The 18935-nt window shown below is 46.2% G+C and overlaps 1 protein-coding gene across 1 annotated transcript; it reads right to left on the minus strand.

The window, feature by feature from the left end:
- Positions 1–15366: 15366 nt before the first annotated feature.
- LOC134990240 (sperm acrosome membrane-associated protein 6-like) lies at positions 15367–16242 on the minus strand. Its single transcript, XM_063950664.1, has one exon. It carries the CDS (start codon positions 16240–16242, stop codon positions 15367–15369), a length of 876 nt encoding a protein of 291 aa, XP_063806734.1.
- Between the last annotated feature and the right edge of the window lie 2693 nt (positions 16243–18935).

Below are 18935 nucleotides of genomic sequence, written 5' to 3' on the forward strand. Positions count from 1 at the left end.
GTGTGCTGCATCATCTATTATCTATTAGAGATGAGCGCCTGAAATTTTTCGGGTTTTGTGTTTTGGTTTTGGGTTCGGTTCCGCGGCCGTGTTTTGGGTTCGAACGCGTTTTGGCAAAACCTCACCGAATTTTTTTTGTCGGATTCGGGTGTGTTTTGGATTCGGGTGTTTTTTTCAAAAAACACTAAAAAACAGCTTAAATCATAGAATTTGGGGGTCATTTTGATCCCAAAGTATTATTAACCTCAAAAACCATAATTTACACTCATTTTCAGTCTATTCTGAATACCTCACACCTCACAATATTATTTTTAGTCCTAAAATTTGCACCGAGGTCGCTGTGTGAGTAAGATAAGCGACCCTAGTGGCCGACACAAACACCGGGCCCATCTAGGAGTGGCACTGCAGTGTCACGCAGGATGTCCCTTCCAAAAAACCCTCCCCAAACAGCACATGACGCAAAGAAAAAAAGAGGCGCAATGAGGTAGCTGTGTGAGTAAGATTAGCGACCCTAGTGGCCGACACAAACACCGGGCCCATCTAGGAGTGGCACTGCAGTGTCACGCAGGATGTCCCTTCCAAAAAACCCTCCCCAAACAGCACATGACGCAAAGAAAAAAAGAGGCGCAATGAGGTAGCTGTGTGAGTAAGATTAGCGACCCTAGTGGCCGACACAAACACCGGGCCCATCTAGGAGTGGCACTGCAGTGTCACGCAGGATGTCCCTTCCAAAAAACCCTCCCCAAACAGCACATGACGCAAAGAAAAAAAGAGGCGCAATGAGGTAGCTGTGTGAGTAAGATTAGCGACCCTAGTGGCCGACACAAACACCGGGCCCATCTAGGAGTGGCACTGCAGTGTCACGCAGGATGTCCCTTCCAAAAAACCCTCCCCAAACAGCACATGACGCAAAGAAAAAAAGAGGCGCAATGAGGTAGCTGACTGTGTGAGTAAGATTAGCGACCCTAGTGGCCGACACAAACACCGGGCCCATCTAGGAGTGGCACTGCAGTGTCACGCAGGATGTCCCTTCCAAAAAAAACCTCCCCAATCAGCACATGATGCAAAGAAAAAGAAAAGAAAAAAGAGGTGCAAGATGGAATTGTCCTTGGGCCCTCCCACCCACCCTTATGTTGTATAAACAAAACAGGACATGCACACTTTAACCAACCCATCATTTCAGTGACAGGGTCTGCCACACGACTGTGACTGATATGACGGGTTGGTTTGGACCCCCCCCAAAAAAGAAGCAATTAATCTCTCCTTGCACAAACTGGCTCTACAGAGGCAAGATGTCCGCCTCATCTTCACCCTCCGATATATCACCGTGTACATCCCCCTCCTCACAGATTATCAATTCGTCCCCACTGGAATCCACCATCTCAGCTCCCTGTGTACTTTGTGGAGGCAATTGCTGCTGGTCAGTGTCTCCGCGGAGGAATTGATTATAATTCATTTTAATGAACATCATCTTCTCCACATTTTCTGGATGTAACCTCGTACGCCGATTGCTGACAAGGTGAGCGGCGGCACTAAACACTCTTTCGGAGTACACACTTGTGGGAGGGCAACTTAGGTAGAATAAAGCCAGTTTGTGCAAGGGCCTCCAAATTGCCTCTTTTTCCTGCCAGTATAAGTACGGACTGTGTGACGTGCCTACTTGGATGCGGTCACTCATATAATCCTCCACCATTCTATCAATGTTGAGAGAATCATATGCAGTGACAGTAGACGACATGTCCGTAATCGTTGTCAGGTCCTTCAGTCCGGACCAGATGTCAGCATCAGCAGTCGCTCCAGACTGCCCTGCATCACCGCCAGCGGGTGGGCTCGGAATTCTGAGCCTTTTCCTCGCACCCCCAGTTGCGGGAGAATGTGAAGGAGGAGATGTTGACAGGTCGCGTTCCGCTTGACTTGACAATTTTGTCACCAGCAGGTCTTTCAACCCCAGCAGACCTGTGTCTGCCGGAAAGAGAGATCCAAGGTAGGCTTTAAATCTAGGATCGAGCACGGTGGCCAAAATGTAGTGCTCTGATTTCAACAGATTGACCACCCGTGAATCCTTGTTAAGCGAATTAAGGGCTGCATCCACAAGTCCCACATGCCTAGCGGAATCGCTCCCTTTTAGCTCCTTCTTCAATGCCTCCAGCTTCTTCTGCAAAAGCCTGATGAGGGGAATGACCTGACTCAGGCTGGCAGTGTCTGAACTGACTTCACGTGTGGCAAGTTCAAAGGGCATCAGAACCTTGCACAACGTTGAAATCATTCTCCACTGCACTTGAGACAGGTGCATTCCACCTACTATATCGTGCTCAATTGTATAGGCTTGAATGGCCTTTTGCTGCTCCTCCAACCTCTGAAGCATATAGAGGGTTGAATTCCACCTCGTTACCACTTCTTGCTTCAGATGATGGCAGGGCAGGTTCAGTAGTTTTTGGTGGTGCTCCAGTCTTCTGTACGTGGTGCCTGTACGCCGAAAGTGTCCCGCAATTTTTCTGGCCACCGACAGCATCTCTTGCACGCCCCTGTCGTTTTTTAAAAAATTCTGCACCACCAAATTCAAGGTATGTGCAAAACATGGGACGTGCTGGAATTTGCCCATATTTAATGCACACACAATATTGCTGGCGTTGTCCGATGCCACAAATCCACAGGAGAGTCCAATTGGGGTAAGCCATTCCGCGATGATCTTCCTCAGTTGCCGTAAGAGGTTTTCAGCTGTGTGCGTATTCTGGAAAGCGGTGATACAAAGCGTAGCCTGCCTAGGAAAGAGTTGGCGTTTGCGAGATGCTGCTACTGGTGCCGCCGCTGCTGTTCTTGCGGCGGGAGTCCATACATCTACCCAGTGGGCTGTCACAGTCATATAGTCCTGACCCTGCCCTGCTCCACTTGTCCACATGTCCGTGGTTAAGTGGACATTGGGTACAACTGCATTTTTTAGGACACTGGTGAGTCTTTTTCTGACGTCCGTGTACATTCTCGGTATCGCCTGCCTAGAGAAGTGGAACCTAGATGGTATTTGGTAACGGGGGCACACTGCCTCAATAAATTGTCTAGTTCCCTGTGAACTAACGGCGGATACCGGACGCACGTCTAACACCAACATAGTTGTCAAGGACTCAGTTATCCGCTTTGCAGTAGGATGACTGCTGTGATATTTCATCTTCCTCGCAAAGGACTGTTGAACAGTCAATTGCTTACTGGAAGTAGTACAAGTGGGCTTACGACTTCCCCTCTGGGATGACCATCGACTCCCAGCGGCAACAACAGCAGCGCCAGCAGCAGTAGGCGTTACACGCAAGGATGCATCGGAGGAATCCCAGGCAGGAGAGGACTCGTCAGACTTGCCAGTGACATGGCCTGCAGGACTATTGGCATTCCTGGGGAAGGAGGAAATTGACACTGAGGGAGTTGGTGGGGTGGTTTGCGTGAGCTTGGTTACAAGAGGAAGGGATTTACTGGTCAGTGGACTGCTTCCGCTGTCACCCAAAGTTTTTGAACTTGTCACTGACTTATTATGAATGCGCTGCAGGTGACGTATAAGGGAGGATGTTCCGAGGTGGTTAACGTCCTTACCCCTACTTATTACAGCTTGACAAAGGGAACACACGGCTTGACACCTGTTGTCCGCATTTCTGGTGAAATACCTCCACACCGAAGAGCTGATTTTTTTGGTATTTTCACCTGGCATGTCAACGGCCATATTCCTCCCACGGACAACAGGTGTCTCCCCGGGTGCCTGACTTAAACAAACCACCTCACCATCAGAATCCTCCTGGTCAATTTCCTCCCCAGCGCCAGCAACACCCATATCCTCCTCATCCTGGTGTACTTCAACACTGACATCTTCAATCTGACTATCAGGAACTGGACTGCGGGTGCTCCTTCCAGCACTTGCAGGGGGCGTGCAAATGGTGGAAGGCGCATGCTCTTCACGTCCAGTGTTGGGAAGGTCAGGCATCGCAACCGACACAATTGGACTCTCCTTGTGGATTTGGGATTTCAAAGAACGCACAGTTCTTTGCGGTGCTTTTGCCAGCTTGAGTCTTTTCAGTTTTCTAGCGAGAGGCTGAGTGCTTCCATCCTCATGTGAAGCTGAACCACTAGCCATGAACATAGGCCAGGGCCTCAGCCGTTCCTTGCCACTCCGTGTGGTAAATGGCATATTGGCAAGTTTACGCTTCTCCTCCGACAATTTTATTTTAGGTTTTGGAGTCCTTTTTTTACTGATATTTGGTGTTTTGGTTTTGACATGCTCTGTACTATGCCATTGGGCATCGGCCTTGGCAGACGACGTTGCTGGCATTTCATCGTCTCGGCCATGACTAGTGGCAGCAGCTTCAGCACGAGGTGGAAGTGGATCTTGATCTTTCCCTAATTTTGGAACCTCAACATTTTTGTTCTCCATATTTTAATAGGCACAACTAAAAGGCACCTCAGGTAAACAATGGAGATGGATGGATTGGATACTAGTATACAATTATGGACGGGCTGCCGAGTGCCGACACAGAGGTAGCCACAGCCGTGAACTACCGCACTGTACTGTGTCTGCTGCTAATATATAGACTGGTTGATAAAGAGATAGTATACTCGTAACTAGTATGTATGTATAAAGAAAGAAAAAAAAACCACGGTTAGGTGGTATATACAATTATGGACGGGCTGCCGAGTGCCGACACAGAGGTAGCCACAGCCGTGAACTACCGCACTGTACTGTGTCTGCTGCTAATATATAGACTGGTTGATAAAGAGATAGTATACTCGTAACTAGTATGTATGTATAAAGAAAGAAAAAAAAACCACGGTTAGGTGGTATATACAATTATGGACGGGCTGCCGAGTGCCGACACAGAGGTAGCCACAGCCGTGAACTACCGCACTGTACTGTGTCTGCTGCTAATATATAGACTGGTTGATAAAGAGATAGTATACTCGTAACTAGTATGTATGTATAAAGAAAGAAAAAAAAACCACGGTTAGGTGGTATATACAATTATGGACGGGCTGCCGAGTGCCGACACAGAGGTAGCCACAGCCGTGAACTACCGCACTGTACTGTGTCTGCTGCTAATATATAGACTGGTTGATAAAGAGATAGTATACTCGTAACTAGTATGTATGTATAAAGAAAGAAAAAAAAACCACGGTTAGGTGGTATATACAATTATGGACGGGCTGCCGAGTGCCGACACAGAGGTAGCCACAGCCGTGAACTACCGCACTGTACTGTGTCTGCTGCTAATATAGACTGGTTGATAAAGAGATAGTATACTCGTAACTAGTATGTATGTATAAAGAAAGAAAAAAAAACCACGGTTAGGTGGTATATACAATTATGGACGGGCTGCCGAGTGCCGACACAGAGGTAGCCACAGCCGTGAACTACCGCACTGTACTGTGTCTGCTGCTAATATAGACTGGTTGATAAAGAGATAGTATACTCGTAACTAGTATGTATGTATAAAGAAAGAAAAAAAAACCACGGTTAGGTGGTATATACAATTATGGACGGGCTGCCGAGTGCCGACACAGAGGTAGCCACAGCCGTGAACTACCGCACTGTACTGTGTCTGCTGCTAATATATAGACTGGTTGATAAAGAGATAGTATACTCGTAACTAGTATGTATGTATAAAGAAAGAAAAAAAAACCACGGTTAGGTGGTATATACAATTATGGACGGGCTGCCGAGTGCCGACACAGAGGTAGCCACAGCCGTGAACTACCGCACTGTACTGTGTCTGCTGCTAATATATAGACTGGTTGATAAAGAGATAGTATACTCGTAACTAGTATGTATGTATAAAGAAAGAAAAAAAAACCACGGTTAGGTGGTATATACAATTATGGACGGGCTGCCGAGTGCCGACACAGAGGTAGCCACAGCCGTGAACTACCGCACTGTACTGTGTCTGCTGCTAATATAGACTGGTTGATAAAGAGATAGTATACTCGTAACTAGTATGTATGTATAAAGAAAGAAAAAAAAACCACGGTTAGGTGGTATATACAATTATGGACGGGCTGCCGAGTGCCGACACAGAGGTAGCCACAGCCGTGAACTACCGCACTGTACTGTGTCTGCTGCTAATATAGACTGGTTGATAAAGAGATAGTATACTCGTAACTAGTATGTATGTATAAAGAAAGAAAAAAAAACCACGGTTAGGTGGTATATACAATTATGGACGGGCTGCCGAGTGCCGACACAGAGGTAGCCACAGCCGTGAACTACCGCACTGTACTGTGTCTGCTGCTAATATATAGACTGGTTGATAAAGAGATAGTATACTCGTAACTAGTATGTATGTATAAAGAAAGAAAAAAAAACCACGGTTAGGTGGTATATACAATTATGGACGGGCTGCCGAGTGCCGACACAGAGGTAGCCACAGCCGTGAACTACCGCACTGTACTGTGTCTGCTGCTAATATATAGACTGGTTGATAAAGAGATAGTATACTCGTAACTAGTATGTATGTATAAAGAAAGAAAAAAAAACCACGGTTAGGTGGTATATACAATTATGGACGGGCTGCCGAGTGCCGACACAGAGGTAGCCACAGCCGTGAACTACCGCACTGTACTGTGTCTGCTGCTAATATAGACTGGTTGATAAAGAGATAGTATACTACTAATATTATATACTGGTGGTCAGGTCACTGGTCACTAGTCACACTGGCAGTGGCACTCCTGCAGCAAAAGTGTGCACTGTTTAATTTTAATATAATATTATGTACTCCTGGCTCCTGCTATAACCTATAACTGGCACTGCAGTAGTGCTCCCCAGTCTCCCCCACAATTATAAGCTGTGTGAGCTGAGCAGTCAGACAGATATATAATATATATAGATGATGCAGCACACTGGCCTGAGCCTGAGCAGTGCACACAGATATGGTATGACTGACTGAGTCACTGTGTGTATCGCTTTTTTCAGGCAGAGAACGGATATATTAAATAAACTGCACTGTGTGTCTGGTGGTGGTCACTCACTATATAATATATTATGTACTCCTGGCTCCTGCTATAACCTATAACTGGCACTGCAGTAGTGCTCCCCAGTCTCCCCCACAATTATAAGCTGTGTGAGCTGAGCAGTCAGACAGATATATATAATATTATATATAGATAATAGATGATGCAGCACACTGGCCTGAGCCTGAGCAGTGCACACAGATATGGTATGTGACTGAGTCACTGTGTGCTGTGTATCGCTTTTTTCAGGCAGAGAACGGATTATAAATAAAAGTGGTGGTCACTGGTCACTATCAGCAAAACTCTGCACTGTACACTACTGAGTACTCCTAATGCTCCCCAAAATTAGTAAATCAAGTGTCTCTCTAATCTATTCTAATTCTAAACGGAGAGGACGCCAGCCACGTCCTCTCCCTATCAATCTCAATGCACGTGTGAAAATGGCGGCGACGCGCGGCTCCTTATATAGAATCCGAGTCTCGCGATAGAATCCGAGCCTCGCGAGAATCCGACAGCGTCATGATGACGTTCGGGCGCGCTCGGGTTAACCGAGCAAGGCGGGAAGATCCGAGTCTCTCGGACCCGTGAAAAAAAAGATGAAGTTCTGGCGGGTTCGGATTCAGAGAAACCGAACCCGCTCATCTCTATTATCTATATATAAATAATATTATATATATCTGTCTGACTGCTCAGCTCACACAGCTTATAATTGTGGGGGAGACTGGGGAGCACTACTGCAGTGCCAGTTATAGGTTATAGCAGGAGCCAGGAGTACATAATATATTATGTAGTGAGTGACCACCAGACACACAGTGCAGTTTATTTAATATATCCGTTCTCTGCCTGAAAAAAGCGATACACACAGTGACTCAGTCAGTCACATACCATATCTGTGTGCACTGCTCAGGCTCAGGCCAGTGTGCTGCATCATCTATATATATTATATATCTGTCTGACTGCTCAGCTCACACAGCTTATAATTGTGGGGGAGACTGGGGAGCACTACTGCAGTGCCAGTTATAGGTTATAGCAGGAGCCAGGAGTACATAATATTATATTAAAATTAAACAGTGCACACTTTTGCTGCAGGAGTGCCACTGCCAGTGTGACTAGTGACCAGTGACCTGACCACCAGTATATATAATATTAGTAGTATACTATCTCTTTATCAACCAGTCTATATTAGCAGCAGACACAGTACAGTGCAGTAGTTCACGGCTGTGGCTACCTCTGTGTCGGCACTCGGCAGCCCGTCCATAATTGTATATACCACCTAACCGTGGTTTTTTTTTCTTTCTTTATACATACATACTAGTTACGAGTATACTATCTCTTTATCAACCAGTCTATATATTAGCAGCAGACACAGTACAGTGCGGTAGTTCACGGCTGTGGCTACCTCTGTGTCGGCACTCGGCAGCCCGTCCATAATTGTATATACCACCTAACCGTGGTTTTTTTTTCTTTCTTTATACATACATACTAGTTACGAGTATACTATCTCTTTATCAACCAGTCTATATATTAGCAGCAGACACAGTACAGTGCGGTAGTTCACGGCTGTGGCTACCTCTGTGTCGGCACTCGGCAGCCCGTCCATAATTGTATATACCACCTAACCGTGGTTTTTTTTTCTTTCTTTATACATACATACTAGTTACGAGTATACTATCTCTTTATCAACCAGTCTATATATTAGCAGCAGACACAATACAGTGCGGTAGTTCACGGCTGTGGCTACCTCTGTGTCGGCACTCGGCAGCCCGTCCATAATTGTATATACCACCTAACCGTGGTTTTTTTTTCTTTCTTTATACATACATACTAGTTACGAGTATACTATCTCTTTATCAACCAGTCTATATATTAGCAGCAGACACAGTACAGTGCGGTAGTTCACGGCTGTGGCTACCTCTGTGTCGGCACTCGGCAGCCCGTCCATAATTGTATATACCACCTAACCGTGGTTTTTTTTTCTTTCTTTATACATACATACTAGTTACGAGTATACTATCTCTTTATCAACCAGTCTATATATTAGCAGCAGACACAGTACAGTGCGGTAGTTCACGGCTGTGGCTACCTCTGTGTCGGCACTCGGCAGCCCGTCCATAATTGTATATACCACCTAACCGTGGTTTTTTTTTCTTTCTTTATACATACATACTAGTTACGAGTATACTATCTCTTTATCAACCAGTCTATATATTAGCAGCAGACACAGTACAGTGCGGTAGTTCACGGTTGTGGCTACCTCTGTGTCGGCACTCGGCAGCCCGTCCATAATTGTATATACCACCTAACCGTGGTTTTTTTTTCTTTCTTTATACATACATACTAGTTACGAGTATACTATCTCTTTATCAACCAGTCTATATATTAGCAGCAGACACAGTACAGTGCGGTAGTTCACGGCTGTGGCTACCTCTGTGTCGGCACTCGGCAGCCCGTCCATAATTGTATATACCACCTAACCGTGGTTTTTTTTTCTTTCTTTATACATACATACTAGTTACGAGTATACTATCTCTTTATCAACCAGTCTATATATTAGCAGCAGACACAGTACAGTGCGGTAGTTCACGGCTGTGGCTACCTCTGTGTCGGCACTCGGCAGCCCGTCCATAATTGTATATACCACCTAACCGTGGTTTTTTTTTTCTTTCTTTATACATACATACTAGTTACGAGTATACTATCTCTTTATCAACCAGTCTATATATTAGCAGCAGACAGAGTGTTTAGTGCCGCCGCTCACCTTGTCAGCAATCGGCGTACGAGGCTACATCCAGAAAATGTGGAGAAGATGATGTTCATTAAAATGAATTATAATCAATTCCTCCGCGGAGACATTGACCAGCAGCAATTGCCTCCACAAAGTACACAGGGAGCTGAGATGGTGGATTCCAGTGGGGACGAATTGATAATCTGTGAGGAGGGGGATGTACACGGTGATATATCGGAGGGTGAAGATGAGGTGGACATCTTGCCTCTGTAGAGCCAGTTTGTGCAAGGAGAGATTAATTGCTTCTTTTTTGGGGGGGGTCCAAACCAACCCGTCATATCAGTCACAGTCGTGTGGCAGACCCTGTCACTGAAATGATGGGTTGGTTAAAGTGTGCATGTCCTGTTTTGTTTATACAACATAAGGGTGGGTGGGAGGGCCCAAGGACAATTCCATCTTGCACCTCTTTTTTCTTTTCTTTTTCTTTGCATCATGTGCTGATTGGGGAGGGTTTTTTGGAAGGGACATCCTGCGTGACACTGCAGTGCCACTCCTAGATGGGCCCGGTGTTTGTGTCGGCCACTAGGGTCGCTAATCTTACTCACACAGTCAGCTACCTCATTGCGCCTCTTTTTTTCTTTGCGTCATGTGCTGTTTGGGGAGGGTTTTTTGGAAGGGACATCCTGCGTGACACTGCAGTGCCACTCCTAGATGGGCCCGGTGTTTGTGTCGGCCACTAGGGTCGCTAATCTTACTCACACAGCTACCTCATTGCGCCTCTTTTTTTCTTTGCGTCATGTGCTGTTTGGGGAGGGTTTTTTGGAAGGGACATCCTGCGTGACACTGCAGTGCCACTCCTAGATGGGCCCGGTGTTTGTGTCGGCCACTAGGGTCGCTAATCTTACTCACACAGCTACCTCATTGCGCCTCTTTTTTTCTTTGCGTCATGTGCTGTTTGGGGAGGGTTTTTTGGAAGGGCCATCCTGCGTGACACTGCAGTGCCACTCCTAGATGGGCCCGGTGTTTGTGTCGGCCACTAGGGTCGCTAATCTTACTCACACAGCTACCTCATTGCGCCTCTTTTTTTCTTTGCGTCATGTGCTGTTTGGGGAGGGTTTTTTGGAAGGGACATCCTGCGTGACACTGCAGTGCCACTCCTAGATGGGCCCGGTGTTTGTGTCGGCCACTAGGGTCGCTTATCTTACTCACACAGCGACCTCGGTGCAAATTTTAGGACTAAAAATAATATTGTGAGGTGTGAGGTATTCAGAATAGACTGAAAATGAGTGTAAATTATGGTTTTTGAGGTTAATAATACTTTGGGATCAAAATGACCCCCAAATTCTATGATTTAAGCTGTTTTTTAGTGTTTTTTGAAAAAAACACCCGAATCCAAAACACACCCGAATCCGACAAAAAAAAGTCGGTGAGGTTTTGCCAAAACGCGTTCGAACCCAAAACACGGCCGCGGAACCGAACCCAAAACCAAAACACAAAACCCGAAAAATTTCAGGCGCTCATCTCTACTTTCTACACTTTAACACTCTCTACCGGTATTATTATTTCTCCGCTCTCAAGTTCTACATTTCAGTTCATATTTCATCGCTCCCAAGTTCATTTATTATTTAACTGGTTCCAGCCAGTATCCACTCCGTGCTAACAACAGTCTGGTTCCAGCCAGTATCCACAGCAGCTGTTTTATCTTCAGCAACCCAGCTTTTCCTGGAACACCAGCTGGCACAATCCTGGGTTATCTCCATTGCTACAGTCGGGTCTGGTAAGGACTTTCCATCTAGAAGATCATAAGAACTATCTCACACTACCAGTGCCCTGTGGCTCCTGCCATCCTGTACCCAGGAACTGTATTTATTCTTTGCTGACTTTTACGTTTTCTTTTACTGCTGCTGTGTTGCGGAGTTGTCATAATAAACATCATTGACTTTTATCCAAGTTGTCGTGGTCACGCCTTCGGGCAGTTATTATTCATGTTACTTACATGTCCAGGGGTCTGATACAACCTCCCAGGTTCCGGTACATCTCAGCCCCTACAACTGAGGCTGCCTCCCGTCAGCTCAGGCCCTCAGTTGTGACACAGAGCACTGAGTCATGCTTGCTGTATGGTGATCGGGTGCCTTATATCTTATCTGAATGTAATTTCAATTAGTTCTGTTTATTTTGCCCTTTATGTAGAACCCCCCTTTAATATGGCCGCATAGTTGGCAACTGTCTGTAATCACTATTGCTATGCTCATGTCACTATAAGTGAATATCTCTTGCACAGTAATATATAACCAGGTCAGCATAAAGGTCTTGCTGGGGGATTCAGGTTAAGTACAGGAGAATGATGGTCAGAATTTGTCCATTAGAATCCTATTGTGTATTAGTCATACATGTAAATGACCATGAATCCTGTGTTACCATGTCACTTAGCTTATAGTGCACAGGATTGTGGTGTATTCTCCACAGTACGTTGCTGTTATTAATCTGGTACATTACCATACATGCACTAACAGTAATTAGTAATTGTATTTATCAAGGGGCCAGACCATGCACTCTCTAATGGTTAGCCAAGACTCTGTGGCAGCTGGCCACACCCCCTCTGACTGGCCACACCTCTAAGGTTGGTCCCCTACCACTGTATTCCCCCGGTGGGCCCTTCATACCCTAGCCTGACACTGACTGCAAACAAAACTGATTGCTACAAAAGTGACTGAAAAACGTACTATTGTGTTGTTAAAGTCTATGGATGGGATGTACTAAAGCCATCTTTTGATAGCGATACCCTATAGAAGCGGGAGGTCTCTGTCACTGCATTGCGATGTTAATCGCATATGTTAGTACATATGTGATTAGCATCGCTGCAGAGGATGCCGATGTATTTTAATACATCCCGCCCTATGGGGGATATTCAATTTGGTCCGAAGAGACATCGGGAGTAAAAACCCCCGATGTTTCTTCGGGTGCTGCGGTCGGGCTATTTAATTTGCTCAGCCGGTAACAAGTCCTCTTACACCCGAAAACACACAGGTTCAGTGAAACCTGTGTGTTTTCGGGTGAAACAGCCCCGTTTTCGGTTGAAAACGGGGCTGTTATCGGGCACTTTGCTTCGCCTGCCGGAGGCAGGTGAAGCAAAACCCCCGATAAGCCGCGGCACGCGCCGCCTTATCGGGGCCAATTAAATAGCCCCCACCGGCCGATACTTATCACCCGGCACCCCGGGCCAAATTGAATATCCCCCTATGGGAGATAAATTATTCCTGTGAACTTTCTAAAAATTCCATAGGTGACACCACAACTTTCATGTTAGTGGTAACTTCTGTTATCTTTATAACACTGATAGTTTAGAAAGAGGAAGAAGCGTGTCCGTAAGATGCAGGAATTTTTCGATATTAATTGTATTATTTAGATTTAGTCGATGCCCTGTCAAAATAGATCTATATTCGTATAACCCGATCTATTACACGAAGCTGCCACAGATCCATAAGAGCGAGTACAATCAACTAACAAAAGACAAAAGTTAAAATTGACCTTTTATTTGATTATAAGAGCGTATCATTGGTATGCCTGAGTCATGTGAAGTATATAACAAATAGTGCATAGAGCGTGCATCAGTAAGGACATTGTGTGACATAAAAGATTTCTTTCTAATAACCGACTACCTGATTCTATCTTTCTTTATAATGAATTTAGCTCCTTAATCTATATCTGTCAGAATGAAATACTCATGGATATAATTCCACAATACAGATTATTTGGATGGATAAGGAAGTGTAGTGATACAGGATCTGATTTAGGCCCAGATTTAGGAAGCTTTGGAGAGTGATACATTTCACAATGAGCGATGTAAGCAATATGCCGCTCCAAACCGGCATTTTAGAATGACATCGTTCCAGTGTGTACCCAGCTTAAGACAAAGGACCAGATTTATGAAGCCTTGGAGAGTGATAAATAGCACGGTGATAAAGTACCAACCAATCAGCTCCTAGCTGCCATGTTACAGGCTGTGTTTGAAAAATGACAGGAGCTGATTGGTTGGTACTTTATCACCATCTTGAGGATGAAGATTTCCGGGCCTCATGACAACTCCTGCGGTGGCTGGCTTACACGACCCCATGGGTCACACAGTCGGCCAATGGGGTCGCAGATGATCCAATATGGTATCCTAGGACACAGGAGGCGTGACGCCCTCTAGTGCATTACCATATTAGTGCTATCGCTTCTGCTTCTATGTAACCACATCTGAATTAGGGCCCCTGGTGCATAAAGGACAGTGTGACCATATAAATCTGTGATCCCCACTTGTAAAGTGATTGCTGCATGGTGGGTGGGTGGTGGGGTCATCTGAACACAGGCCCTCCCAGTTCTTAATACACCCTTGGTCATTCATGCCTACTTTCTCTTGAGCATGTGCTAACCGGGTGTCTGCAGTAATCACTGCATGTGGTGGACCTACACAGTACTGACGGCAATAACATCTCATTGATCTATGTAATGGCAGCGTCCATTCAGCGCTGACAATAATATGCTGCAGATCTGTGTGTATGTAGCAAATAAAACAAGATTTTGTCATATTTTCACCTTGCACTCATCACTTCTTTATCACTGCTTTATCACTTCTCCAGGCTTAATACATCTGCCCCAAAATGTCTGAGCTATGACATCATTCTCCTCATCTCTTATCTCATAGGCATATGTCCCCTGTTGGTAAGTACGAGAGGTAGGATGTGCAGGTCTCCTTTCATATATATATATCAGGGTGAAAAAACTGATGTCCACCACCCTGGTGTTCCAGGCAAACCTCCATGTGACCGTTATGTCAGGAAGAAGAAAAGGTGCAGTGCAGTAAATGTTGGTCCGGGTGAGCTCCTGCATAGCGATGTCCTCCAGGGGACACTCCGCAGGCACCTGGCAGTCCTCCACTGTGCACTAATGACAGCAGTGCCGCTTTCTGTATCCCGCAGGTGGCTGTACAGTCTCAGCTGGGTTCCTTGCTGTAATCACTCACACCCCTTATGTAATCCTTTATCTTTAGTTCAAATGCCGCTGTCCAGTCTTTTGCAGAGAGAAATGGTTTGGTCTCTCTGTTATATTAAAGCTGGGGAAGAGGGGGCAGACTGCACACCCTAATTTCAAACATAATAAGAGGTGCTACCATGCTGAGACTTGTAGTGCCACGCAGAAAAAGGAAATATGCAGGTGCACACTTCAAACACTAACACTAATGATGATCAGAATAATTATACTAAACTTTACAATTTAACATGGAGTTATAAAAAGGTTTCTTAGCACGTTTGGCCAAACATGTGAGCCCACCTACCACGTCATGGTGAACCTTTATCAGGTGGGTCCCTACACCTGCAGTTGCTCTGTCTCAGATGGCATTCTAACTGGAGGTGTGGTGGAGTATTGGAGGCATCTCTATTTGCTGGAGGCATCCCATACTACCTGGAGCAATGCTGTTTTCTGGGGGCATCCCATACTACCTGGAGCAATGCTGTTTTCTGGGGGCATCCCATACTACATGGAGCAATGCTGTTTTCTGGGGGCATCACTGCTTGCTGTGTCAGATTGGAAAGTCCCAGACTGCAGGCAGTACAGCAGCTGAGTTGCGCAGCGGCCAGGGCAGGAGAATAGAACAGTTCCGGGGGTCCAGCTGCGCAGCTCCTTCACACGTAATCTGAATCCCCGATGTTCGTTGCATGAGAGCACAGATGTACAAACAGTATAGTCTGCACCATGACTACTAGTGCCAAGGCGATTGTGAGGATGACGCAGAATTTGGTGCTTGTTAGTATCTTATGCTTGATCATATCCTCAATACTGGTGCGTAACGGCGGTTGCTCTGGCTCCAACTCCTCCTCTGGACTGAATTCTGAATTCACGACCTCGTTGAAAGCGTCCTCCAGCTCAGAGTATTCGATTGCTTTACTCCGGGTGACATTCAGGAAATAAAACATCTCCGCTATCACATCGTCGTCCGCATCCTTTACCTGACAGGCGTACATTCCCTCGTGGTATTTACGAGTGGGATTAATCAGGATGTGCAGATCTTCCCCCGTATATATGGTTTTACAATAACTGATGTCCGCCACCCTGAGGTTCCGGGCCAGCATCCATGTTACTGTTATTGTGCTGGGAAGGGTGAAAGGTGGAACGCACAAAATGTTGGTCAGGTCGCGCTCCTTCGTATAGATGTCCTCCAGGGGACACTCTGTAGCCGCATTGCAGTCCTGCACTGTGCACTCATCACACCGAAACACCCGTGCCGCTTTCTGTATCCCGCACCTGGGTACACATTTCTCAGCTGGGTTCTTGGCTGCGATCGATTTCACATCCTTGATGTAATCCTTTATCATTAGCCCAAATGCAGCTGTCCAGTCCTTTGCAGAGAGCGATGGTCTGATCTCTCTGACTGTTATATTAAAGCCTCCCAGATGCTCTCTAATCTTGCTCATCTCTGTAAACTGTAGTTGGATGTTTTCCAAAGGTTTAAACGCTTTCCGTATCTTTTCCAGGCACTCAACACCGTCCATCTTCTCCATAGATTGTGCATATCGGCAAATGCTTGCCCTTTCCGTAGCTGTCCTCAGACAGGTGAAGCAGCTACTACACAGCTCTGCACCACAGAGAAGGTACAGGATGCAGAGCAGTAGCGCACTGCGCTGTGCTGCCATGGTATCTGGCCGCACAGAAGAAAATAACAGATAATAATAATAATAATAATAATAATAATATTAGTCTCCTTTGGTTTGCTTCCTGATAAGTCGGCTTTCCAATAGGAAATGAGTCTCCTCAGCCTGTGTGTCTCCTGAAGTGGGGGAGCTATTGTGATGTCATAGGACATTGGTGATGTCATAGGACATTGGTTTAGGGATGGACATCGATGGTCGATGTTTCCGAACCATCAATGTTTTTGTTTCGATGGTAGTGTTTTTAGCATTTAATGGTGCCCTCCCGATGTTTTTCACCATCAAATGATAGTCATTCGATGGTCTTCTGATGGTGGCTTGTTTTTTTCTAATTCCCAATAGCTATGCCTCCCCTTGCTGCTGTGTCTGTATCAGGGAAACTTCCTAAGTTTGTTGGAGGCTGTCTTACACTCTCTCTGCTTCAGACATGAGCCTGCTCAGTCAGTCCTCTCCCCTCTCTAGGCTGCTGCTTAGCAACAGGGCCCAGTGGTAGCTCTGATTGGCTCTCACTGACTCAGAGAGCCAATCAGAGCACAGACCTCACCCTGCAGCAGCAGAAGCCACAGACACACGGAGCTCAGGAGGATTCAGAGGAGAGAGTGACCTATATGATCTTTATATCACCCCAGCTCAGTGCCATTTCTTGTGGCAGGCGAGCCGTGCAACCGCACGGGGCGCCCGCCGCGGCACTTCTAGTTATCTGTGATTCCCCCTCCTCCCGAGTACCCTGCTCGGGAATGAAGTTTTGTAAAATGACGCGGGTGCGTCGTGACATCACGAAGCACCCACGTCATTCCGCGAAACTTTGCCCCCCGAGCTGGGTAGTCGGGAGGAGGCCAGGAGGGGGAGCCAAGCTGCAGGGGAACCACCAAGCGCCGCAAAGATGAGGGAGAGGCTGCCGAAGAGCGAGAGGAAGTCAGCCTCTCCCTCTCTCTTTCTCCCCCCCCGCCACCACATGTAAAATGGGGACTCTTGCCTGCCATCATATATAAAATGGGGACACTTGCCTGCCATCATATGTAAAATGGGGACACTTTCCTGCCATCATGTGTAAAATGGGGACTCTGGCCCGCCGTAATGTGTAAAATGGGGACTCTTGCCTGCCGTAATGTGTAAAAGGGGACTCTGGCCTGCCGTATTGTGTAAAATGGGGACACTTGCCTGCCGTTATGTGTAAAATGGCGACTATTGCCTGCCGCAATGTGTAAAATGGGGACTCTTGCCTGCCGTATTGTGTAAAATGGGGACACTTACCTGCCGTAATGTGTAAAATGGGGACTCTGGCCTGCCGTAATGTGTAAAATGGGGACTCTGGCCTGCCGTAATGTGTAAAATGGGCACTCTGGCCTGTAGTAATGTGTAAAATGGGGACCCTTGCCCAGAGCCGGCCCTAACCAATATGATGCCCTAGGCAAGATTTTGGCTTGTGCCCCCCAGGAACCCCGGTGGTACCGCATCTGACCTTGCACCTCTTTCCCAGCACCATCACCCCTCACCCATAGCAGTCCTTATTTTGGTGTTTGTACCCCCTATATTTTAAACAGGAACAGTTCGCACATTTGGCGCACAGCCCAAAAAGGGATGTGTTTTTGCTGGCAAGGGGCATGGCCACACAATAGTAACCCCAATTCCAATTATACCACACAGTAGTGCAACTTTATTCACATTTGATCATGCGATAGTGTCCATAATTCATATTACATCCCACAGTAGTATCACTTTACCTTATAAACATTACTCCTCACAGTAGAGCCCCTTATTCACATTACATCACACTGAATTGCTCCTTATTCACATTACACCACACCCTATTGCTCTTTATGCTTATTAGAGGACACAGTAGTGCCCTTTCTATACGCAACGCCACGTAACATAGTAGAGCACTTTATACACATAATTCCACACAGTAATGCCCCTTAAAATAAGAATTTACTTACCGATAATTCTATTTCTCGTAGTCCGTAGTGGATGCTGGGACTCCGTAAGGACCATGGGGAATAGCGGCTCCGCAGGAGACTGGGCACAAAAGTAAAGCTTTAGAACTACCTGGTGTGCACTGGCTCCTCCCCCTATGACCCTCCTCCAAGCCTCAGTTAGGATACTGTGCCCGGACGAGCGTACACAATAAGGAAGGATTTTGAATCCCGGGTAAGACTCATACCAGCCACACCAATCACACCGTACAACTCGTGATCTAAACCCAGTTAACAGCATGATAACAGAGGAGCCTCTAGAAAAGATGGCTCACTACAGCAATAACCCGATTTTTTGGTAACAATAACTATGTACCAGTATTGCAGACAATCCGCACTTGGGATGGGCGCCCAGCATCCACTACGGACTACGAGAAATAGAATTATCGGTAAGTAAATTCTTATTTTCTCTAACGTCCTAAGTGGATGCTGGGGACTCCGTAAGGACCATAGGGATTATACCAAAGCTCCCAAACGGGCGGGAGAGTGCGGATGACTCTGCAGCACCAAATGAGAGAACTCCAGGTCCTCCTCAGTCAGGGTATCAATTTTGTAGAATTTTACAAACGTATT

The sequence above is a fragment of the Pseudophryne corroboree genome, chromosome 2, assembly GCF_028390025.1.
Source record: "Pseudophryne corroboree isolate aPseCor3 chromosome 2, aPseCor3.hap2, whole genome shotgun sequence".
Lineage (NCBI taxonomy): Eukaryota > Metazoa > Chordata > Amphibia > Anura > Myobatrachidae > Pseudophryne > Pseudophryne corroboree.